Source organism: Rhineura floridana, chromosome 8 (assembly GCF_030035675.1).
Source record: "Rhineura floridana isolate rRhiFlo1 chromosome 8, rRhiFlo1.hap2, whole genome shotgun sequence".
In the NCBI taxonomy this organism is placed as follows: domain Eukaryota; kingdom Metazoa; phylum Chordata; class Lepidosauria; order Squamata; family Rhineuridae; genus Rhineura; species Rhineura floridana.
Window position 1 is genome coordinate 52,758,504 of NC_084487.1, and position 25,302 is coordinate 52,783,805.

Genomic DNA, 25,302 nt, shown 5'->3' on the forward strand with positions numbered 1-25,302 from the left:
CTTCTTTCAGACAGCCAGGGACCACTCCCTCTCGTAAAGAGGCATTTATCACTTCCTTGGCCCAGCCAGCTGTTCCATCCTTACTAGTTTTTATAAGCCAAGAGGGGCAAGGATCAAGTACCGAAGTGGTTGCACGTACCTGTCCAAGCACCTTGTTCACGTCCTCGAACTGAACCGACTGAAACTCATCCAACAAAACATGACTAGACTGTGCTCCAGACACCTCATTAGGATTAACTGTCATAAAATGGGAATCTAGGTCCCGACGAATGCATAAGATCTTATGCTGGAAGTGCTCAGCAAACTCATTACAGTGGGCTACCGATGTATCTGCCATGTCCTGTGGGCCAGGATGGAGTAGCCCTCGGACAACTCTAAAAAGCTCCACTGGGTGGGAGAGAGATGACTTAATAGTGGCGGCGAAATGTTGTTTCTTCGCCGCCCTCACCGCTCCTACATACCGCTTGGTAGAAGCACAAACCAGGGCATAATTGCATTCGTCAGGAGTTCGTCTCCAACTCCGCTCAAGCCGTCTCCTATCTTGCTTCATCGCTCTTAGCTCCAGAGTATACCAAGGAGCTGTATGAGCTCTACAAAGGAGAGGGTGCGCAGGAGCGATCGTGTCCACTGCCCGGGTCATCTCTGCATTCCACAGATTAGCCAGGGCTTCGACAGGAGCGCCAGTCCTATCAGCCAGAAAATCCCCCAGAGCCCTTTGAAAACCTTCAGGATTCATTAGTCTCTGGGGGCGGACCATTTTAATAGGTCCCCCACCCTTGCAGAGGGAAAAGGCCACTGAAAGTCTAAACTTCAGCAAGCAGTGATCTGACCATGACAAAGGGAGAGATGTAAGACTCCCCACATCCAGATTACTATCCCCATGTCCAGTAGTAAAAACAAGGTCGAGAGTATGCCCCAATGTATGTGTTGGGCCACTAACATGTTGAGACAGCCCCATGGTTGTCATGGCGTCCATGAAGTCCTGAGCTGCCCCAGACAAAGAAGCTTCGGCATGGATGTTGACATCCCCCAGTACTAATAGTCTGGGGAATCTCAACAATACCTCCGAGACCACTTCCGTCAGCTCAGTTAGGGAAGCCATTGGGCAGCAAGGTGGACGGTACACCAAAAGGATTCCCAGTCTGTCCCTCTGGCCCAACACAAGGTGCAAACACTCCAGACCCATAACTGCATGGACATGGTGCTTGGTGAGTGAGATGGAACTCTTATAGACCACAGCAACCCCACCTCCCCGACCCTCAGATCTACCATGATGCTGAACCAAATACCCCGGTGGGCAGAGCTGGGAGAGACTAACTCCTCCCTGCTCGCCCACCCAGGTCTCGGTTATGCATGCCAGATCGGCTGCCTCATCCATAATCAGATCATGGACGAGGGAGGTTTTATTTTGTACCGATCTGGCATTAAGAAGCAGCAGCTGGAGATCTGAGGGTTGGCTGAGAGGACAACCAACAACCCTGCGGATATGAAAGGGACCGGAACATATGACATTTCCATATGACAATGGTGATCTGCAGATGAGACCTTACTCCAAATTCTATCTTATATGGAGGCCACTACTGTGGAACTTTCCCCTTCCCCTGAAAAAAATATTTAAATTATCCCCTCCCTGCTGGTCTTTGGATAAAGGTTAAAACTACTTTTAAATAGTTTTTGGCATCTGATTTACTATCCTGCTGCTGTATCTGTTATTATACAGCCACGAGAGTGGCTGTATACTATAGCCATCGTGGATTTTTCACATTCCGCAATGTTAAATTGAAAATACCCCCCATGCCATTCTGATGCTTCCCATATGCTCATTTCAAAACAAAACCTTACAAAATTTATACTGAACTCAGAAACGCTTGCTTAACAACCCTCTCAATTTTGACGGCGATACACAAAACAGTCCCGCTCTAGGATGCACACCTTAACATGGTGAGGAGGTTTGAGAGTGTTGAAGAAGCTAAGAGCAGTGCCGTCAGGAGTCTAGACCAAGAGGCTAGACTCCTAGCAGGAGCACCCAAGGTGGAATGGTCAAAGCTTAAACACCAGACTAAGATGCATCCAAACTCAGAGGAAGGCAATGGTAAACCACCTTTGAATGTCTCTTACCACGAAAACACTATGAACAGAGTATCCAAAATGCAACACGAGATAATGCTAGAAGATGAGACCCCAAGGTCAGAAGGCACTCACCGAGCTACTAGGGAAGAACAAAGGACAAGTACGAGTAGCACTGTGACTAATGACGCAGCGGTCAAAGCCAAAAGGAAGCCCAGAGGTTGATGCACACAGATGCGAAAGGAGAGTCCGGAGTTGTACGACACACACAATAGGAACATGGAATGTGAGAAGCATGAACCAGGGAAAGTTAGAAATTGTCAAGCAAGAAATGGAACGCATCAACATTACAATACTTGGTGCGAGCAAACTAAAATGGATAGGAATGGGACATTTCCAATCAGGCAACTACAAAATATTTTATGCAGAAAATGAGAAATTAAGAAGAAATGGGGTTGCTTTAATAGTGAGAAGTGATGTAGTAAGAGCAATTAGGAGCTACAACGCAAGGTCTGAGCGAGTGATATCAATGAGATTAAACAGGAAACCTATCAACATAACCATCATCCAAGTCTATGCTCTGACGGCAAACACAGAAGAAGAGGAATTGGAGAGATTTCACGCAGAAGTAGAGGAAGAAATTGATCACACACCAAAACAAGATGTGATGATAATCATGGGGAATTGGAATGCAAAAGTAGAGAACAGAGAAGAATTAGGAATTGTGGGGAAATGGGGACTAGGAGACAGAAATGAAGCAGGAGAAAGACTTATTGAATTCTGTGAAGGCAATAATTTGTTTCTTGCAAACACATTTTTTGAACAACCGAAAAGACTGTACACGTGGACATCACCAAATGGTCAATATAGGAATCAAATTGATTATATAATTGGTAGCAGAAGATGGAGAAGTTCCATACTTTCTCCAAAAACAAGACCAGGAGCAGACTGCGGTACAGATCATGAACTGGTCGTATCGAAAATCAGAGTAAAGCTAAAGAAGACCAACAAAACAGTCATAATGCCAAAATACAATTTAAATAACATCCCAGAAGCATATAAAGATCAAATAAGGAACAGATTTGAGACTTTAAACTTAGTTGACAGAGAACCAGGAGAACTATGGAATGAAGTCAGAGATGTTATCAGGGAAGAATGCAAAGAGGCAATACCTCTAGTTAAAAAGAGAGAAAGACCTGAATGGATGACTGAAGAAACTCTTAAAATGGTTAAAGAGAGAAGGAAAGCAAAAGCAAAAGGAGATAGAAACACAGTCAGAACCCTAAATGCAACAATACAGCAACTAGTACGCAGGGACGAAGAGAACTATTACAATAGTTACTGTATAGAAATAGAAGAGGACAACAAAAAGGGTAGAACAAGAGCCTTGTTCCAAAAGGTTAGAGAAATGAAAGGGAAATTTAAACCAAGAGTAGGGATGTTGAATAATGAACAGGGGAACACACTGACTGACGGAGATGAAATAAAAGGAATATGGAAGCAATAAACTGAAGAACTCAATAAAAGAGATGCCAGGATGACAGATTCATTCACGGAGGAACCGTATGATGAAGAACCCAGAAATTTTAGAATGTGAGGTGAAAGCTGCTCTTAAAATACTTGGAAGGAACAAATCACCAGGAATAGATGGCATACCAACAGAGTTGCTACAAGCTACTGAGACTGAATCTGTCCAAATTTTGACTAAAATCTGTCAAGAAATATGGAAAACTAAACAATGGCCCACAGACTGAAGCGTTCAATATACATCTCACTTCCAAAGAAAGGGGGTCCCAGGGAATACAGTAATTATCGAACTATTGCCTTAATATCTCATGCAAGTAAAGTAATGCTCAAGATTCTACAACAAAGGCTCTTACCATATATGGAGCGAGAAATGCCAGACGTCCAAGCAGGATTTAGAAAGGGAAGAGGTACCAGAGATCATATCGTAAACATACGTTGGATAATGGAACAGACTAAGGAATTTCAGAAGAAAATCACTCTGTGCTTTATAGATTACAGCAAAGCCTTTGTCTGTGTAGATCATGAAAAACTATGGAATGGTTTAAAAGAAATGGGGGTGCCACAGCATCTGATTATCGTGATGCACAACCTATACTCTGCACAAGAGGCTACTGTAAGGACAGAATATGGAGAAACTGATTGGTTCCCCATCAGAAAGGGTATGAGACGGGTGTATTTTATCACCCTATTTATTTAATCTATACGCAGAACATATCATACGGAAAGCAGAATTGGACCAAGGTGAAGGAGGTGTGAAAATTGGAGGGAGAAATGTAAATAATTTAAGATATGCAGACGATACCATACTACTAGCAGAAACCAGTAATGATTTGAAACGAATGCTGATGAAAGTTAAAGAGGAAAGCACAAAAGCAGGACTACAGCTGAACATCAAAAAGACTAAAGTAATGACAACAGAAGATGTTTGCAACTTTACAGTTGACAATGAGGGCATTGAACTCGTCAAGGATTATCAATACCTTGGCACAGTCATTAACCAAAATGGAGACAATAGTGAAGAAATCAGAAGAAGGCTAGGACTGGGGAGGGCAGCTGTGAGAGAACTAAAAAAGGTCCTCATGTAAAGATGTATCACTGAACACTCAAGTCAGGATCATTCAGACCATGGTATTTCTGATCTCTATGTATGTATGTGAAAGTTGGACAGTGAAAAAAGTGGGTAAGAGTAAAATCTACTCATTTGAAATGTGGTGTTGGAGAAGAGCTTTGCAGATGCCATGGACTGCGAAAAAGACAAATTGGGTGTTAGAACAAATTAAACCAGAACTATCACTAGATGCTAAAATGATGAAACTGAGGTTATTATACTTTGGACACATAATAAGAAGACATGATTCATTAGAAAAGATAATAATACTTGGAAGAACAGAAGGGAGTAGAAAAAGAGGAAGACCAAACAAGAGATGGATTGATCCCATAAAGGAAGCCACAGACCTGAACTTACAAGATCTGAACAGGGTGGTTCATGACAGATGCTCTTGGAGGTCACTGATTCATAGGGTTGCCATAAGTCATAGTCTAGTTGGAGGCACATAACAACAACAACAACACAGAACAGTGAGAGAGAATAGAGACTTCAAACTCTAAAAAGAGCGGAAAATAACCCTGAGCCCTTTTAGACTTTTTTCTCTGAGAGTTCATAATCTGTTGAAATTCATTAAAAATCAGCCATGTTCACAGAGTACCTGTAATCCTGTTAATGACCTTGTCCCATACTCTGACCTTCATCTTCTGCAGTTTAAAAGTTTAAAAAATGCCTGGCTGATTTTTAATTAATTTAAGAAATTTTGGCTGGAATCCAATTATAATGTCGGGCATGCTCAGTAAGAACCAACTGTCAGTGTTCTAAAAGCCAGACTCACAGCTGCTTGGCCATACCCACAGCAAACTTTGATTTCACGTGAGACAGTCATGGCTTCCCTCAGAGAATCCTGGGACGTGTAGTTTGTGAAGGGTGCTGAGAGCTATTCCACTGAGAGTAGCCAGAGTGGTTTAACAGTCAGCCATTCTGATTGAAGGTCTGTGAGGAGAACAGGGCATCTCCTAGCAACTCTCAGCACTCTTCACTAACTACACTTCCCAGGATTGTTTGAGAGAAGCTATGACTGTCCAAAGTGAACTAAAGGCCTGGTATGGATGTGACAACGAAGGAGTGGGTGTCATCCAATAAAACAGAAGGGGGGGTTGCCCCAGAATGACAGAAGAAAAAGGGGGAAAACGTAGGTAGGAAATTACCAAAAGTTTATTTAGGAGCATGTATTTTTAAAAATTCTTGTAAAAAGCCCAACGCGTTTTGGCTAACAATATACAGCCTTCATCAAGGGCAATTACTGAATGTCTGGACACGTGCGTTGGTCTCAGCCAAAAATGCTTTCAAGAGAGTATTAGTAATCAATATCACGATCATCGGAACAAATCTAATAAGGTATGGATGTGGCCAGGGACAGCTTTGCTTTAAATTTGGGTGGGAGGCTACATGTGCCTGCTGTAGAATAAAAAGGTGGGGGAAACGCTGAAAAGCAATGATACTGTTCACATTGTTTTCCTTTTTGAAAGGAGAGGGTCTTCCCTTCTGCCCAGTGCCCACCCATCCAATCTCCTCCCCTCACTCTCCTCCCTTCCCTGCCCCTCCCCTGGGTCAGTGTTGGACTACGACCTGGGAGACGAGGGTTTGAATCCCCACACAGCCATGAAGCTCACTGGGTGACCTTGGGCTAGTCACTGCCTCTCAGCCTCAGAGGAAGGCAATGGTAAAACCACCTCTGAATACCATTTACCATGAAAACCTTATTCAAAGGGTTGCCATAAGTCCAGTCGACTTGAAGGCAGTCCATTTCCATTTTCAAACGTGATTGCACATCAGTACGATTCTGTAGGCAACTGTGGATCCACCTGATAGTTGTTCTATCCAGCCCACACTTAGCTAGCTTCCTAATCAGAATATCATGGGGCACTTTGTCAAAAGCTTTGCTGAAGTCAAGATATATTATGTCCACAGAATTCCCACAGTCTACCAGGGAGGTTACCTGATCAAAAAGTGAGATAAGATTAGTCTGGCAGATTAGTCTGTTCTTGATAAATCCATATTGGCTTCTAGTAATCACTGCATTGACCATTTGTCTATCAATTTCAAGCTGCAATCCAGCCCCTTCAACTTCATGTTTCCCAGAAGGGTCATAGACCCCCTTTTGGGAGAAGACTGAGCCAAAGTAGGAATTGAGCACTTCTGCCTTTTCTTTGTCATCTGTTATCATTTTGCCATCCTCATTGAGTAGCTGAACCACCATTTCATTTCTCTGTCTTTTACTATGGATGTACCTGAAGAAAGCTTGTTTGTTGCTTTTGGCATCTCTCGCTAACCTCAGCTCATTCTCAGCTTTCGCCTTCCTGACACCATCTCTGCAATTCCGTGATACCTGCCTGTATTGTTCCTTTGTGGCCTGGCCTTCTTTCCACTTCCTGTATGTGTCCTTTTTTGTTTTCAGGTCATCTCTAAGCTTTTTATGAAGCCACATTGACTTCTTCTGTTGTCCCCCCCCCCTTTTTTTTTCCTTGTTGGAATTGCTTGCCATTGCACTTTTAGAATTTCTTTTTTTAGAAACTCCCACCCATCTTGGACTCCTTTTCTTCTAAATCAGGGATGGGGAACCTTGTTTGGGTCATGAACTAATTACCTTATTTAATTAATCAAAGGATCTAGGTCCTACTTCAGAATAAGTAATGGAAATAAGCATGTGATTGGGCTGCATAATATCCTGCATTTCTGCTGTGATGTGGGTGGTATATGCCTACAAGCAGGATTTCACCATAATGTCTAATTTTAATACAGAACATGGACCACTTAAATGTAATGTTAATTGAATGAATACAATTAGCATGCATGTTTTAAAAAATTAAATAGCATCCATGGGGTGAGAACCAATCATCATCAAGACTATAGGGGATGGAGGGAGAGAGTACCCTTTTCTGCAAAGGAAGCCTGTCTGCCATGGTCTTGATGAAAATCCCCCCAATGGCTACTTGTATTGGGAAGGGAATAGCTTAAAGGGGAGGGGGATTTGCATCAGTACCATGTCAGGAGCAGAAAAGTTTGCACTCTTCTCCTCTGTCCTCTGTGGTTTACATTTTTAAAAACATGCATGTTAATTATATTACAATTAAGTTCACGTTTACTTTGACCAAAATACAGAAAACTTTCTCAACATACTTGCAGACATGATTCCAATTGCTTACTGTCTCATGCTTAACAAATGCTGACTTAATATAATCTAGAGATAATTACCTTTCCCTAGAGAACGTCCTTATGCCAGCCATAGATAAATCTGCCCATCATTTGTTAAAATATTTCTTAAATTCTTGAAGCAGGACCATATCTTGCATGATGCATTGGTTTGTTTGTATGGAAATGGACTGCCTTCAAGTAGATCCCGACTTATGGCTACCCTATGAATAGGGTTTTCATGGTAAGCGGTATTCAGAGGGGGTTTACCGTTTGAATAAAATATTGGAAATATTTTAAAAATATCTGCAATCTATAAAATTAGATGGCATGATAGGTTTTTTAAACTATAAAATTATTATTTTTTGAACAATACGTTTATTGTAAAGTTTTCAAATGCATAGAAGGACAGAACATAATATCCAACAGCTCAGGAAAACAACCCCAGTTCAATCAAATAATAAATAAATAGATTAATAATAATGAGAAAGAGAGGCTGGAGAGCAAAGAGATATTCGAATAAGACATTGCAAAAGATAAAGGGCATGTGAACAACATCCATATTATAACATATTCCTATTTGAGTTATGCATATACATAACATTCAAATGATAAAAAGGTGAAGTATAAGGAATGTTAGGATGAGATAAAAAGAAAAGGTTGTGACAAAATGCATTAAAAATTAGAACAACCTTAACTGGTTTCTATAGATGTCTTCTTAAAAGTAACAGTATTAAGACTTACTTCTAGGTAAGTCAATATCAGACTTCTATTTTAAATAAGGGCAGGTAAAAATCTTTCTCCCCTGCACCACTGCTTTTTGTGGCATGATTCATTTTCAGGGCTGGTACCAGGCATGAGGGGGGCCTTGGGCAGCAACACAACCCCCATGCAGCCACCGTGGGCTTGGCTGCCATGCACTGACATGGCAATGCGGGAGGCAGGATGGCCCGGCCTATTTAAGCCCACATCAGCTGCATTTGCGGGGCATGCTGTCTGGGAGGGTACAGCTCCACGATCTGCATCAGTTACGGGTCATAGGGTGTGATTTGTGGCTTGGGGTAAGGGATTGAGGTGCACTGCAAATAAAGGCCTGTGACCCGACGCTATTGCAGAATGGAAGCACCACCCTCCCAGAGGCTCTTCTGAGTCCCAGGGGCCCTCAGGCCTCTGCCCTACCTGGCTGCCTGCTGGCCCCAGGCCTGTTCATTCTCCTCCAAAGTTAGGGGAAATATCAGTGACTTTCAGAGAGGGCTCCTGCTGGGAGGAAGGGTGGGATATAAATAAAATAATAAATAAAATAAATAATAAATAAATATTTGGATGGGACTGGGATTACCTTTAAGTGGCCAAGTTTTTCTTTTCTTTTTACATTACAAGGGTCTTTGCTACAGTTGTATGTTTAGTGAGAAGAGAGCTTAACCACAAGCCTGGGTTTGGATGACACACTAAGTCAAACCTGGGCTTAGCTCAGCATATCATGGGAGCAACAAGGACCAGGGAAAAACAAAGTGACTACAAGCTCCTCTCTGGGAGCCTGTCTCAATAAGCCATAGTTTAGGTTACTGTGACATGCAAACCAGACTATTATTTTTTATTTATTTATTTAAAATATTTATACCCTGCACTTTCTCAAAAGACTCAGGGCGGCTTACAATTAAAACATAATTAGACTAAAAACCAAAACAATTAAATCAAACAAGAATACAATTAAACAGTTAAAAGTACATTAAATCCTAAATAGATTAAAAAATAATAAACATTATTAATTAAAAGCCCGTCTAAACAAAACAGTCTTCAACTGGGTACGAAAAGACGATAACGAGGGAGCCGTACGAACCTCATTGGGGAGAGAGTTCCATAATCTAGGGGCAGCCACTGAGAAGGCCCTCTGCTGTGTCTGCACAAGAAAAACTTGCGAAGAAGATGGAATAGAGAGAAGAGTCTCACCAGATGACCTCAAAGGCCGAGCAGGTTCATAAGGGGAGATACGATCTAACAGATAGCCTGGACCTAAGCCGTATATTTATTTATTTAATTCAATTTTTATACCGCCCATAGCAAGGCTGTCTGGGCGGTGTACATTGGATAAAAATATATATATTTACATTCAATTTAAAAACCACCTGATCATCAAATCAACAATTTAAACATACAACAAAAGTGAGATTAACATAATAAACCCATATTAAATACAAATCAAAGGTAATTAGAGAAAAAAGATGAAACATATAACTATCTTTACAAACATTAAATACAAATACTAAAATACTAAAAATATTAAAATGCCTGGGCAAAGAGGGCTTTATAGGTCAAAACCAGCACTTTGAATTGTGCCCGGAAACAAATTGGCAGCCAGTGGAGCTGGTACAATAGAGGGGTTGTACGTTCTCTAAGTCCAGCACCAGTTAACATTCTGGCTGCAGCTCTTTGTACCAATTTAACTTTCCGAGCAGTCTTCAAGGGCAGCCCCACGCAGAGCGCGTTACAGTAGTCTAATCGGGATGTAACTAGTGCATGTGTCACCATAGTCAAGTCTGACAAATCAAGGAACGGGCGCAGCTGGCATATCAATCTTAACTGAGCAAAAGCACTCCCTGCTACAGCAGAGGCCTGTGCCTCCAGGCTCAAAGTCGAGTCCAGGAGTACTCCCAAGCTGCGGACCTGTGATTTCAGGGGGAGTGTAACCCCGTCCAGCACAAGTTGGATCCCTATTCCCCGATCCGCCCTCCGACTGACAAGGAGCACCTCTGTCTTGTCAGGATTTAATTTCAGCCTGTTCATCCTCATCCAGTCCACCACTGATACCAGGCATCGGTTCAGAGTCTGGACGGCTTCCTTGGTTTCATTAGGTGGAAAAGAGAAGTAGAGTTGGGTGTCATCTGCATATTGGTGGCACCGAACCCCAAAACTCCGGATAACCTCTCCCAGCGGTTTCATATAAATATTAAACAACATGGGGGACAAAACTGAACCCTGAGGGACCCCATAGGTCAATGGCCAAGGAGTCGAACAGGCATTCCCCATGACCACTACTGAAAGACTACTGAAAGCTGCCTCTGTCATCAATGCTTCCTGCTTTCATCTGATAAAACTAGGATCGAAGGAAGAATGCCCAAGGCATGGAACTTGGTAAATTAAAAAAAAAAAATTCTGAAGTTTCTCTCACTCCCCCCCAGTTTTCTGCTTTTGTCCCCCCTTTCACTCCACCATTTCTCATAGAAAAAAGCTGAAGTGTAAATTTCAGCTCAGCTTTAAGTAGAAGCTTGAGTACTATCACTGGGATTTAAGAAAGGGATGTCAAAGTGACCATAATGATAAGAGAGAAAGATAACCTTTACCAGTTTTGTACATATTACCCTAATAGTGATGCCACTTCTTTTATTAAATTCCTGTGTGTTCCTTTGCCACAGCATTTAAAATGTCTTCTAATATTATCTTTAAAAAAAGAAAAGAAAAAGAAATTTTGGATCTAATTATAAAAATATATACAGTAGATGATAAATCTGACACACATCTCTAGATATCAAGAGAATCTTAATGTGTTTCTGTGTAATTGTATGAACAATGTATTAAATCCTTCAAATCCCAGATCCTGCAAAGTTCACCCTGCCATTCTAATCATTTGTGCAAGATTGCTTGTTTCTATGGCAACACAATGTAGTACCATTCACTGTCAAAATAATTTGATCAAGTAATACATTAAGAATTTTTTAATTTACAAATACATAGCAGATAAGCAAGTAATTTTAAAATGCAAAATGATAGCAGTTTGAATCAGGTTGTAAAGCATGTCAGTCTTATTTAGATGAGAAAGCTAAATTGTTCATTTGAACTTGGTCAGCATTGTTAGCCACCTTGGCTTCTTAGGAGGAAGGGCAAGATAGCACTATCATAAATAAAAAAATAAAGCATGTATATTTCTGCAAAAGCACAAAAGGGGTTTTTAACAATTTAAAATAATGGCTTACAACTAAGAGACATAATACAAATGGGAAAAGAAACTAGGAGCAAAGAGAAAAAATACAAACTGTTTCATCCTGTTACCTAATGAAGAGATTGTTTTGGAAAGGAGGGCCCAAATGACAGCTGACCAAGGCCAAACTGACAGAGTAAACTTCACTGGCCTGGTTCAAATGTGATGCTAAACAATGGTTGATTAGCTTACCTTTAGTTTGTTAATATGTCTGACCCTAGCCCAAACAATCCATAGTTTCTTTGTAGCCAAGGAAACCAGGATCATAAACCACAGTTTGAAGTTGATTTGTGAACCTCAGTTTCTGTTAATTTTGTTTTTGTTTTTGTTGTTACATCTGAATAGAGAAAATATTTCTGGAAATTTTGAAGCCATGGAAAAAACAGTTTTTTTTCTCGGGGGGGGGTGGTTCAGAAAAAAATGAAAATGTTTGGAAAAATTGGAAAAATGCAATATTAGCACTTTTTACAGATTAAAAGTCACTTTGTTACTTCAGGAACATAAAATGTAATTATGTACAAGTTGGTTTGGCAGAAAGTTATCACATTTGGTATATTAAAAGTACATTTTATTTGAACAATTATTACAAATTAAATTTACTTTTTAAGAAATTTACTTTTTTTTGGTAACAAATGGATCTACAAGATCCTGAATTGTAAGGAACACCAGAACTGTAAGGAACCTCTTTTGTTTTGCCAGTTTATGAGGAGCAGACAATTTAAAAAAAAAAACCCAGAAAAAACCATCAACATTAATAACAAAGAAAATTATTTGTCTCTGCTAGTTCTCCACAGTGTCAAGCAGACATAAAACATCCATTCCCATAAAAAGAACTGAGAAAAAAGGGAGGGGACCAAGATTCAATGAAACATTTTATTCATCATGCTAAAATAAAACATTCCATAATCCTTTTTTTCTTCCCCCCGCCCCAATTTTTCAGGAAAAAAAACAAAAATGGCTTTGGAAAAAGCCTGTTTTTTCCCCTGAATTTTTCTGGTTTTTTTCCGGGCCTTCACATCTCTACATCTGAATTCGGTATACTGATTTAATCCGAGTTTGTTGTCTCATTCCATCCTTTTGGTTTCCTAGCTATCGCGAGACAAGATGGTTGTAACTAGAGCAATTTCTTTGATTATTTTACATTTCAAGGGTCCTGGCTACAGCTCTGTGTTTAGTGAGAAGAGAGCTTAACCACAAGCTTGGGTTTGGATGACACACTAAATCAAACCTGGGCTTAGCTCAGAGTAGCATGGGAGCAAAAAGGACCAGGGAAAAACAAAGGCTCTACAAGTTCTTCTCACAAAATGATTGACTCTCACAAAAAGATTGGCCAAAACATGAAATTGTCTTAGGTTCCTGATGTTCTGAACAGGGAGATATAGTCATGGGGAGGTGGTGAACTACCAAGTGAAAGGCAAGGCTATCTAAACCTTGTTCCTTGCTCCCACGCCTCCCATGGACGGTTTCCTTGTTGCTCATCTGTGCCCACTGACCTGTGTGTGCTCTTGTTTAATGCCAGATTGGTACACAATAAGACCACACATTCATGATTTGATCATGGATGAGGGTGTTGATGTGGTGTGCATTACCGAGACACGGGTGGGTTAGCTGGGAGGAGTTGATCTGACCCAGCTTTGTCCACCTGGCTACTCGGTGTGACACCAGCAAAGGCTGCAGGGGCGGGGAAGGAGTTGCTGTGGTCTATAGAACTTCCATCATCAGGAAACCACTCTGTCTTGGAGCTGGCTGTGAGGGCCTGCACTTGGTGTTGGGCCAAGAAGACAGTAAACTACGGTTACTACTGGTATACCTTCCACCCTGCTGCCCGGCAGCTTCTCTGACAGTGCTGGCGAGGCTGTCTTGGCTGTAGTATTGGAGGAGCCCAGAATGATAGCCCTGGCTGATTTCAATGTCCATGCTGAGTCTGCCTCTAGTGTTCCAGCTTGGGCCTTTGTGGCCTCCATGACGACCATGGGGCTGTCTCTAATTGTCACTGGACTGACACATAGGGCAGGGCACATCCTCAACTTAGTTTTTGCTCCAGAATAGAGGAGAGGGTGGTCTGGAGATGGGGGGGTGAATCCCACCCCAGTGTCATGGTCAAACCACTTCCTGGTGAAATTTAGACTTATGTCTCTGATCCTCCCCTGCAGGGATGGTAGACAGATTAAGGTGGTCTGCCCCCGGAGACTAATGGAATCCACTGGGTTCCTGAATGCCCTCGTGGAGTTCCCAGTAGATACAGCAGGTGACCCTGTTGAAGCCTTCATCATACTGTGAAACAACAAAGTGCATTGGGCTCTTGACACAGTTGCTCCTGAGCACCGTCTCCAGAAATAACGCCCTCTTGCCGCGTAGCTGGCAGGCTGGGCACAATTGCAGGTTGGGATGAAGCTGCTGCCTCCATCTTGAATGAAGGCAAAGTCGCACATCACGTCTATGATGCGAGCACGATGCAGCAGACCTTAGGGGCGGAGCTGCTGTGCTTATTTAAGCCTAGCCGCCCCTCCTACCTTCCTCTTGCAGCTGCGACGCCCACCCTGCCCTCCCTCTTTTATGGTGTGCCTAGGGGTCGCTTCGGGGCCGAGTAGGAATTTTTATCCTGCCCACCCTTGTTGGTGGGCAGGTTTTTTGCCTGCTCCACACTCTGGGAGGAGGAGGGAATCAGGTTATGGGGCGTTGTTATTAATAGGTGGTTTTGGCTAATTGGCTACTTGACATTAAGAAAGGTTAATGTCCTCTCAGGGCAGTTCGTTATAGCACTGGTAGCGGGAAGGTGCGGGAAGGGAATAGTTAAGGACAGCTAGGTGGCCCCCTTAGGCACCTTTGGAGGTGATTGGCGGTTCCGGAGGCCTGTCTGTCATGGCTATGCAGCTCGAGGACAGGATATGGGCTGCCTTTGGGCCCAACTCATCTCATCTACCCAGGGGTTATTCGGCCCCGGGTGGGGATGGCATGGGAAGGCCCCCCTACTCACCTACAAGGTGTGGTCAGGGTAAGGGGTAAGCAGATGGGCTTGCCCTTACCCTAACAGGGGCTGGTCGCCTGAGAGCTGTTTGGCAAGCTACTTGCTCATAGACAGTTCCCGCACCTAGGCTTCCCTCTGCAGGTCACTTTAAATTGGGTTTTTTCTTGCTGTAATTTGATAAAGTGGCCCTTGTTCAACCCAAGCTGATGTCTCTGTGTTTTATTTCGTCCCTTAACTGCAATTGTGGAGCCTGGTTTGCACCTTGGTACACTAATGAGCTAAGGGCAATGAAACAGGCTGGATGACACCTGGCAAAATATGTGCTGTGATGCTGATCGGGCATGAGTAAAACATCATAACCGTGCCTATTGTGTGGCGGTGAGGGTGGTGAAGAAGGCCCACTCTCTGCCACCATTGCATCCTCAAGTTGCTGTCCAGTGGAGCTTGTCTGTATTGTCAGGGGCCTGTTGATTAACTCCAGGAAATTGAGTTTTAGACCCTTCAGAGGCCCACAGTGAATTGTTTGGAAGGCACTTTGAGGGTAAAGTTGCTCACCTCCATAGCAATCTTGATGCTCCATTGAGTGTAGTCCCCAGTGAGGTGTCCAGTGCAACGTTTGCTACAACTTTTTGTGATCAGTTTCAGTTGATGCGGCCTGATGACATGGACAAGGTGCTTGTGACAATGCAGCCAGAAATGTTTCCTCTTGAGCCTTGCCCTTCTTAGCTTATTAAAGCTTGCCGAGGGAGTTTTACCGAGTGGATCCAGTGTGTAGTCAACGCACCGTTGCAGGATGGAATGGTTCCAGTCACCCTAAAAGAGTCTGTGATCTGACTGCTCCTGAAGAAGTCCACCCTGTACCCATTGGTTTGTGACAACTACTGCCCAGTTGCAAATACCCCCCTTTTAGGGAAGGTGATGGAGAGGGTTGTGGCACTGCAACTGCCACAACTCTTAGATGAAACAGATTATGTTGACCCATTCCAATCTGCATTCAGGCCTGTTTATGGGACTGAATTGGCCTTGGTCGCTCTGATGGATGACATTTATTGGGAGAAGGACAGGGGGAGTGTGACCCTGTTATTTTTTCTTGATCTCTCAGCAGCTTTTGATACTATTGTCCATGGTATCCCTCTGTGCTGACTTGGTGAGATTGGTATGAGAGGCACTGTTTTACAGTGGTTCTAATCCTACTTTCAGGGTTGTTTTCAGAGAATAACACTGGGAGATTGTCTTTCAGCCTCTGGCAGTTGTGCTGTAGGGTGCTGCAGAGTACCATCTTGTCCCTGATGCTGTTTAACATCTATATGAAGCCCTTGGGAGTGGTCATCAGGAGATTTTCGGCAAGGTGTCAGCAGTACGCTGAGATACCCAGCTCTATTTCTCTGTAACATCTGAATTGGGAGAGGCCGTGCAAGCCATGCACCAGTGCCTGGACTCGGTGGTGGGCTGGATGAGGGCCAATAAACTGAGTCTGAATCCTAGCAAGACAGAGGTGCTGTTGGTTGGTGGTTCCTGAGTTCAGATAATTGGTCAGTTGCCTGCTTTGGATGGGGTTATATTCTCTCTGAAAGAGCAGGTTTGCAGTCTGGAGGTGCTCCTGGATCCATCTTTGTCACTAGAGGCCCAGGTGACCTCCGTGGCTAGAAGTGCCTTTTACAAGCTTCAGCTGGTAAGGCAGCTACGACTGCTTCTGGACTGGGATAGCCTGACCGCTGTTGTCCATGCACTGGTAACCTCCAGGTTAGATTATTGTGCTGTGCTCTATGTTGGGCTGACCTTGAAGTTGGTCCAAAAGCTGCAGCTGGTGCAAAATGCAGCAACGTGACTGCTCACTGGGGCAGGGTATTGCCAACATGTCACCCCACTCCTGACTGAATTGCACTGGCTATCTATTAGCTACTGGGCTAAGTTCAAGGTTCTGGTTTTGGTGTACAAAGCCCTATACAGCTTGGGACCAGGATACCTGAAAGGATATAGCTCTTATCCCTTAGTTGATCACTGCTCTCTGAGGATGAGGGCCGCTGCAGATCCCATTTTATCAGGAGGTCCATTCTGCACAACATCGGAAGCAGATCTTTAGTGTAGTGGCACCTACCCTGTGGAATTCCGTCCCCTTAGACAGGCACCATCTCCGTTATCTTTTTGGTGTTTACTGAAGACCTTCCTCTTTTAACAAGCCTTTTAAGTAGAGGCTTTATCTCAGTCTGCTTCTGAATTGCTTTTTAAGATGTTTTTAAAGCTTTTTAAAAAAGATATTTTGAAGATGTTTTGTTTTAATGTGTTTTTAATATATTTTAATGTCTGTTTTATGATGTTTTAGAGTGTTTTAGTGTTTTTGTTTGTTGCCTTGGGGTCCTACTGGGGGGAAGGGCAGGATAGAAATATAATAAATAAATAAGTAAGTGCACATCTGGAGATCACCTTTAAGGAGATGGTGCCTGTGTTATACAAAGAATTAACTAGAAATTGTGGGGAGATGAGTGGCCTGAGGTCAGCCTGGAAAGCTGATCTGGCCAGATAGGTACAGGAGACAAAATGGGAGGTGAAGTCCTGGCCTACCCCATTGGAATCAGACTTGGAGCCACTGGTGTGCTTTTTCCCATTGTGTTTAATGTGAAACTTAGCACTAGAGCACTTCATAGATCACCTTACAGATAACATGGGTCTCTGCAACGTTAAAGGAAATTACTAGGCATGGCTACTCAAAGACATGACAGCAACCTGATATGCCCCCTGGGACCACTTAAATAGTGTCATGGCAGGCTCACTACTTGTGTGTGAACTGTCTTTCAGAACAGGACTGACAAGCAAGTGAGCACGCCATTGTACAGACATGGGAACAACCTCATTCTGTTTGCACCTGTGCAACTGCCAGTATGTCTTTAGTGATGGGGGAGGAGACACATCATCCAGTTCTTCCCCAGTTCCCTCATCTAGCTTCGCTGCTTGTTCTTCCCTCTCTGGAGGTAGAACCGGGGGTGGCTCAGGAGGGCTGATGGCACGCTTGGAGGAGGTTTGTCAGCCGGCCCTGTCTTTTCAACAGCTGGTGGTGGCTCAGGGGTGGGGATGTCACTGACCAGACTACTCAAGTCTTCTCGGGTTTCAGCCCCCTCCCTCTGTAGCCTATTAGATCCCTGTCCTCCTCCTCCTCCTCCTTTTGCTCACTTGGCAGGTGATGTGGTCTAGGCAGCCCATCAGAACCATGTCTGCTAGACTCTGTGAAACTGTTCAAAATGCCATGGGAATAGTACTGCATGCCAACTAAATTATGGCACATAAACAAAAATCTCTCTCCACAGTCCTGGCAGGGCTGTGGTGAAATGGGAACATTCTGCCATATGTAGAAGAGTTGCCCTTAGGTTAGCAGATTCTGGTCGGAGCCTTTTCCTGAAATCCTTGGAATTATACATCAACCAGTGATCCCCAATCCTGTTCTAGCCATTTTTTAAAATCTATGTTCCCATATAAGTAAAGCAATCTCTGTCATAAGGAATAGTAGTATTTCTCCTGGCTCTGGAAATTCCCCATTACTGGAAGTGTCAGTCCTTCTTTACTAAGAAGTATTCCCTGCATAAAGTGTAACAGCTTGCATTCTAAGAAAAACTGGTGCAACAACACAGAATTCTGTGGGGAGTGGTACAGACTGACCATTCTGTTGACACCTCACTAGTTTCTATTTGTAACATATACGGGTGGGAGTACAGATGGTGGGAGATCATTTTTCCCAGGGCAACCCTTCATAGGGAGTGGAATATGATTGTTGTAAACTTGCCAGTCCTTGGGCTTTGGTATATTCACTGAGGAAATGGAGGGACCACAAATCAACATTAGGTGAAATGACCCATGGTTTCTTTGAATGTCTGTCAGTCAGCCAAATCATGGCTTGTTAAACAAGCAATGTTTAAAACAAACTATAGGTTTGTGTTATGTCCATACCAGGCCACTGTCTCCCTTTGAAGCAGCCAAAAGGAATAGCCACTGATTGAGCTAGTACTGGAATCAGACAAGTCCAATGGCAGTTGGCCCCAGCTATACCAAAAGAGGGGGCCATGCCTTCACCAATCTCTCTGATGCATCCAGGTGGACTGGGTGCTGATGGAGGCAGTTCTAGGAGAAGATCCAAATGGCAGTTTGTCCCAGTCAAATTAATGGTGAGAAACTCACTGTTTCACCACTCCCGCAGTTTCATCCAGGGAGAATTGCTAATGATGGAGACATGTATATCTTACACTTGTGAAAATGTTACTTCCTTGTTGGAACTCAACCAAAAACTGTCAAAAGAGAAAGTTTGGCTGGAATTTGAGGGCAGTAAAGTTCGGCCTCCTGAATTTGGCCCCCTGAAAAGGGTATGTGTGTGAAATTCTCCAACGTGAAGATTTGTCATTAGCAATGACTTGAATTTTTTCTAATTTATTTTTATTACCACTGCAAGTTAGAAAAAAAAAAGAAAGCCACTACTGCTACTGATGCTGAGCTCCCTAAAACTTTTGGAGAATTTTCATAAATTCAAGAATGGGTGACAAATAAGGGGGGGGACATTTTCTCTCAGTCAGTTTATATAATGCATGTGCCATCAACATGGAGTTTCGAAGTAGAAATTAGGTCTGGCTGTCTCAAGCATTGTTGCAAGCTTTCTACAGATGTGAAAGGGCAGTGTTGCATAGTTTACTAATAAAAGCAATAACACTCTGCTAATAATTTATTAATAAAACATTGCTCACAATCAAACACAAAATTTAACAGTCTTAGGTCTATTAAAATTGTTGACTTATTCTATATTAGTCACATCTGAAGACTGAATAAGAAATATCAAAAAAAAATTAATATTGAATATTCTTTTAAACATGCCACTTGAAATTTAAGTAGATTGAAGGTGAACACAGCAGTGCTATACTTTACACTATGAAACAAGTTACAACATTTTAAAGTCTAAATAACCACAATGAATTCCAAAATATGTTTATGTCACTAAAGCATGCTTTCTTATAGTTTAATGTAAAGATTAATTCAGGTTGGTATATCAGATTCCAATTCAACTGTAGTCTATTTTAGACATAAAAATTCTCTAGTTTTTAAAAAAAGCATCATGCATTTTATCAATGTACTGTACACTTAAGTTTTTGAAATGCAACTCTTTCATCCTTAGAGATCACCTTCAACAAACCTTTCACCAGCAGAAGAGGAAGAAGAAGATGGAGGTGAAAATAGTTGTGGACCTACAGGTTTGTGGGAAGCACTGACACCTTGTAATGGATGCAGGAATCTTGGATTTCCAAGTCTTACTCAGGTATTTTATTCCATTCCCTGCTTGACAATAAAATATTGGGTGAACAATATCTTTTCCACTGTAGTTTTCAGTTTTTATTTTTATTTTTGAATCAAAACAAATGATCACATTCTTAAACATTAGGAGACTTGAGAATTCAGAAAAAGATACATATATCAAGAACACAATTCATTCTGAAAGTAACAAATTACAGCTTTTAAAAATTGTTTAATACCTTCTGTGTCTCTGAAACAATACTTTAAAAAGAGAAGAAAATCCAGTCAGCGTAGAGTTACCAGGTCTCCGTTTTTTGGACAGAGTCTCCAGTTTTTTTGGGGGGGGGCTCTGGCTCTCTGGCTAGCACCATTTAATCTCCAGACTCTCAGCTTCAATTTTTTTAAAAAATTAAGTTTCTAGGTGGTCTGGTTCCCGAGATATACACCAAAACGTCAGCTGCCCCCCGTGACTGTTTAATCTATTTAACTGATACGACGCTGAAGTTGGTCCCTAGTTCCCAGTTCCTTATTTGCTTGAAAGTTCAAAACACTAAAAAAGAAGAGTTGACAACTACAGCAACTTCAAACCAAAATTAACATGTCTCTGAACCCCAAAATATATGTTGGGGTACCCTTTATGATATATCACTGTGATCGGGGGACTCTCCCCGTCAAGAATAACAATACATTTATGCAATCAAAATAATCAGACTTCTGATATTATCATAAATACATAATGATGTCATAAAATCATAAAAAATAAGTAACTGGGGGTGCCCACCCCAAACTCTGCTCTGGGACAGGACAAATCATATACCCCAGGAAAGGGGAGGGTGTCCTCTTCGAGATGCCACTGCATCCCGCCTGGCCCAGAGCTTCTGCTGGGTGCAGGGCATGGAGGAGGGCATCTATGCAAAATCAAAGCATACAGGAAAAAATAAGTAACTGGGGGTGCCCACCCCAAAATCTGCTCTGGGCCAGAACAAATCATATACCCAAGGAAAGGGGAGGGTGTCCTCTACGAGATGCCACTGCGTCCCACCTGGCTCAGAGCTTCTGCTGGGTGCAGGGGAATGATGAGGGCATCTATGCAAAATCAAAATGGACAAAAACACGTAGAAAAAAATAAGTAACTGTGGGTGCCCACCCCAAAATCTGCTCTGGGTCAGGACAAATCATATACCCCAGGAAAGGGGAGGGTGTCTTCTACGAGATGCCACTGCATCCCGCCTGGCCCAGAGCTTCTGCTGGGCACAGGGGAAGGATGAGGGCATCTATGCAAAATCAAAGCTGACCATAACATACAGGAAAAAATAAGTAACTGGGGGTGCCCACCGCAAAATCTGCTCTGGGCCAGGACAAATCATATACCCCAGGAAAGGGGAGGGTGTCCTCTATGAGATGCCAGTGCATCCCGTCCGGCCTAGAGCTTCTGCTGGGCACCGGGCATGCACGGGTGCATCAATGCAAAATCAAAATGGACAAAAACACATAGAAAAAAATAAGTAACTGGGGGTGCCCACCCCAAAATCTGCTCTGGGCCAGGACAAATCATATACCCCAGGAAAGGGGAGGGTGTCCTATATGAGATGCCACTGCATCCCGCCTGGCCCAGGATGAGGGCATCTATGCAGACAGAAAGGGTAGAGAATCTTCTTACTCTTACTCATTTCTCAGACTTCTTTCTGCAGTGAAGGGTCAAATCTGTAAAGAAGTTTGGAGCAGCCACATTAAAAGATAAGGGCAGGGCATTCCAGGCAGCCGAAAGCAAGTAGGCTAGATTAAATGTTCTCTACCCACGCTCCATCTTTTAGCTAAGATGTCTAGCTTAATTTCCAGTCATATTTTTTTTAATTGTACGCTCCAAGCAACTGTGGTTGATGCTTAATGTATCATGCTTAATGACATCACTTGGGCCCGACCTGTGACATCACTCAGGCTCACCCCTAAAATCTCAGGTTTTGGGATGCTTCTGACCTGGCAACCCTAAATCAGTGGAATGAGCTTCTTCTCATCCCTGCCAACTCTTTTCTTGGCTCACAGAGCAATCCTAATCCCCAGGTTTGCTGGCTGGAGGGGGTTACAAAAAAGCAGAGATGCCTTTCCACTGGCAAAGAAGAGCTTCTCTGGTGGAGGGGCACATATGCTATAGAAGCCTCTGCTGTATCCCTAGATAGCCCTGCAAGCTGCTGCTGGTGGTTCTTTTGCCGCAAGCAGCTAATGTTAGGCCGTGAAATGGGTCATTCTGGGATGTGGCAGGGCAGGGGCAGACTTGGACCTGCTGCATGCAGACCCCTTTTTTCATGAGAAAAGTTCCCAGGATCAGGCCAGTCTGGAGTTGACATAACTTATTCCCCTCCTCCGCTGAGAAAAACAAAAAACAGATCCATGCAACAAGAAAGGAGGTAAGTCCATCCCTCATATCTCACACTCTAGCCAGCAGAGGTTTGGAAGTAGTGGTGGATCTGCCATGTCGTACCAGCCTACCTACCTCACTTAGTTACAGCCTTCTTCTGTCTCTGTATATTAGGGAGAGTGACTATAACTTTATTTTTGGAAAGAGTGAGCAGACTGGCTGTGATCCCTGATGTGGCAAAAAAAAAAAATTATCTGAAGGTGCTACAGAATGATTTTTTTTAATGGCCTGCTATGTTTTTGTTTTTTTAATGGTCTGACATGTTGAAACTCTTTGGAAAGGTACTTTCTTTTTGCAACTCTTTGCCAAGAAAATAGATTATTTTCCTTCCATTCTCTTCTCTTTCTGATACTGATTTTGCTATGGACTGGACCAGCCTCTCTTGTTTCTCTGGATTGCAATCCTACACAGTCATGTGACACAGACAAGCAGGGGAGAAAGCCACTTGGTTGTTCAGCCAGATTATCAGCTACTGCAGTTATGCTAGTGAATCTCCTTATCCTGTACTATTGTTCTCCATGTTAAATCTATCTTAGATTTTTATTTATGATGTAAACTTGTTTGCTTCTTCTTAACCATTTTTTTTACTTTTAGTTGCATCCTTACATGACACTGTATTTTTACTGTGCTTGACACATTTTATATATTTATTTGTTTATCTTAGTAGAATATTTCTTATATGTTATTTATATTTGTTTGCTTATGTCTATGAATATTTATATTTTTGTTCTTGAGCTCTGCCTCAGCTGGACCCTCCTCATCAGAGGGAGGGGCAATGCACAGGGGAGGCAGCAGAGCGGGTGTGGAGGCACATCAGACGGGATGGCAACTGCCTGAGTGGGCTGAGCCTCCTTGTGGGTAACTGGAGTTTCAGGGACGGAACATTCCAGAGCAAAAGAGTTCTCAGAGTCCTGCGTGCCTGGCAGCTCAACAAGGGAAGCATTTGTCCATTCAAAGTCCTCCTCCTCCTCCTCTGCTGTTTCACTGCTCCACCCACATTCTGCCGTGCCCACAACAGTGGTTGGCCCATACCAGAGCTTGGAAAAGTTACTTTTTTGCACTACAACTCTCATCAGCCCAATCCAGTGGCCATGCTGGCTGGGGTGATGGGAGTTATAGTTTTAAAAAGTAACTTTTCCAACCTCTGGCCCATACTGGAGGCTATTGGCTCATTCAATATTCTCCCTGATTGGCAGAAGTGTGCCTGAGTGTGTGTGGGGTGTTCCTCCTTTCCTAGTATTTGAGCCAGGGACTTCCAGCACTCCTGGGAGTTCTCTTTCTTTTGCCCCTGACATGACATTTACTTTATCCCTTAGCTAGGCATGCAAAAGATGAATGGAGCCATATTCACCCCTTCCTCCTGGAGCTGCTTGAATTCCTGTTTCCTATTCCCTAAGTAGGGATGGACAAATCTGTCAATTCCAGTTTCTCTCAGGTTTCCAATCTTAAGTTCAGTTCTTCACATTTCCACATCAGCGTGTGTGATTTTTTAAAGAAATCCTCAGGAAAATTCATCAACGTTTTAGTGCACATTTACATATTTACATATTTTGTATGAAATTTCCCTAATATGCACATTTTTGCAAAGCACATTGTCCCCAGTATTCATAACTTCCATAATGTAATGCATTTTGTATGTTGTTTTCATGGATATATGCACTTTTATGCACATTTTTCCTTAGTACAGTAGAACCTCACTATAATGCAGAGGTTGGAGGACAAAGGATGCACCTGTGGTATAGGGTGTCCGCATTATAATGAAAACTGCACTGAAAGGCACTTAGGGCTTATCCACATGGGAGCATACCTTCGTACTAAAGAAGCTGCTTTTACCATCGCGATAGATTTGCAAGGTCCACACTTTGTTCTCAATGGAAGCTTCAAATCCTCTGTTTTCCATTCACACTAGTAGGCATTCCTCTGGGAAGGATTAGTTTCGCTGTTTCCTTGTGGCCCTGCCCTCTAATTTTATATGTTTTCTCCCTCCAATTCAAGGCTGAAGCTGGGAGAGTGCCTCAGTGTGCAATTGACAAGAAAAAATAAAACTGATTAGACCCCCCCCTCCCCTTCTCCATTGTCCAAACCTCAGTGAAAGGCAGACAGTGGGAGAAGTGAGTGAAAGGCAAAGCAGGCAGCGGCTGCAAGCAGCTTTTGCAGGTAGCAAAAGAGAGGGAGTGGGCAATGGGGCATAAGTGAGCCCACCCACTAGCAAAGCAAAGCCCCTACAAAGAGGAGTGCAGCACAGCTGAGATGGTTTGTCGGTTCCTTTTTGCATTATCAGTGGATTGGGTTAATACAGATTTAAAGGGGGAAACTGTGTGATAGCTTCTGCTTGCCTGTAATGTCATGTGAACCATGCGAATTACAAGGGGATGCAAGTAGCACCAGACACACACTAAATCGCCGTGTGGATAAACCTTCAGAATGACATGTGAGCTACAGTAAAGTAGTTGCTAAAGGTTTTAAAGGTGCAGTATTATTTATTTATTTATATATTTACATTTATATCCCACTCTTCCTCCCAGTAGGAGCCCAGTACAGTGCAGCACTTACATTTTAGGCTTCTTTTTCCCTTTGGAAGTAATCAGACACTTTGGTTTGGCAAAACTGAGCAGCACATTTTCTCAGCACATAGTTCATAATGCTACTCAGATGAAGTAGATGAAGATGTTCACAATCTCTCTGCCGCTCCAACCATCTTATTTCCCCATTGATTTTTTCAAGCACCCTGTTTTCTTTGGGTGCTGCTTCAAAAGAAGCCTTACCAGTGTCGTCCTATTCACTCCCCATGTCACTGGCTTCATGCCGCTTGTTCATCTTGCCACTCATCACAGAAGCCATAA

At 42.8% G+C, this 25,302-nt stretch overlaps 1 protein-coding gene across 1 annotated transcript in view; it reads left to right on the forward strand.

The window, feature by feature from the left end:
• Positions 1 to 25,302, forward strand: part of ANKS1B (ankyrin repeat and sterile alpha motif domain containing 1B) — a 573,173-nt gene that overhangs the window by 22,957 nt on the left and 524,914 nt on the right. The window contains exon 2 of the mRNA XM_061582729.1: positions 19,928 to 20,068. Coding sequence (XP_061438713.1) covers positions 19,928 to 20,068 — 141 coding nt within the window. The remainder of the gene's footprint in view (positions 1 to 19,927; positions 20,069 to 25,302) is intronic.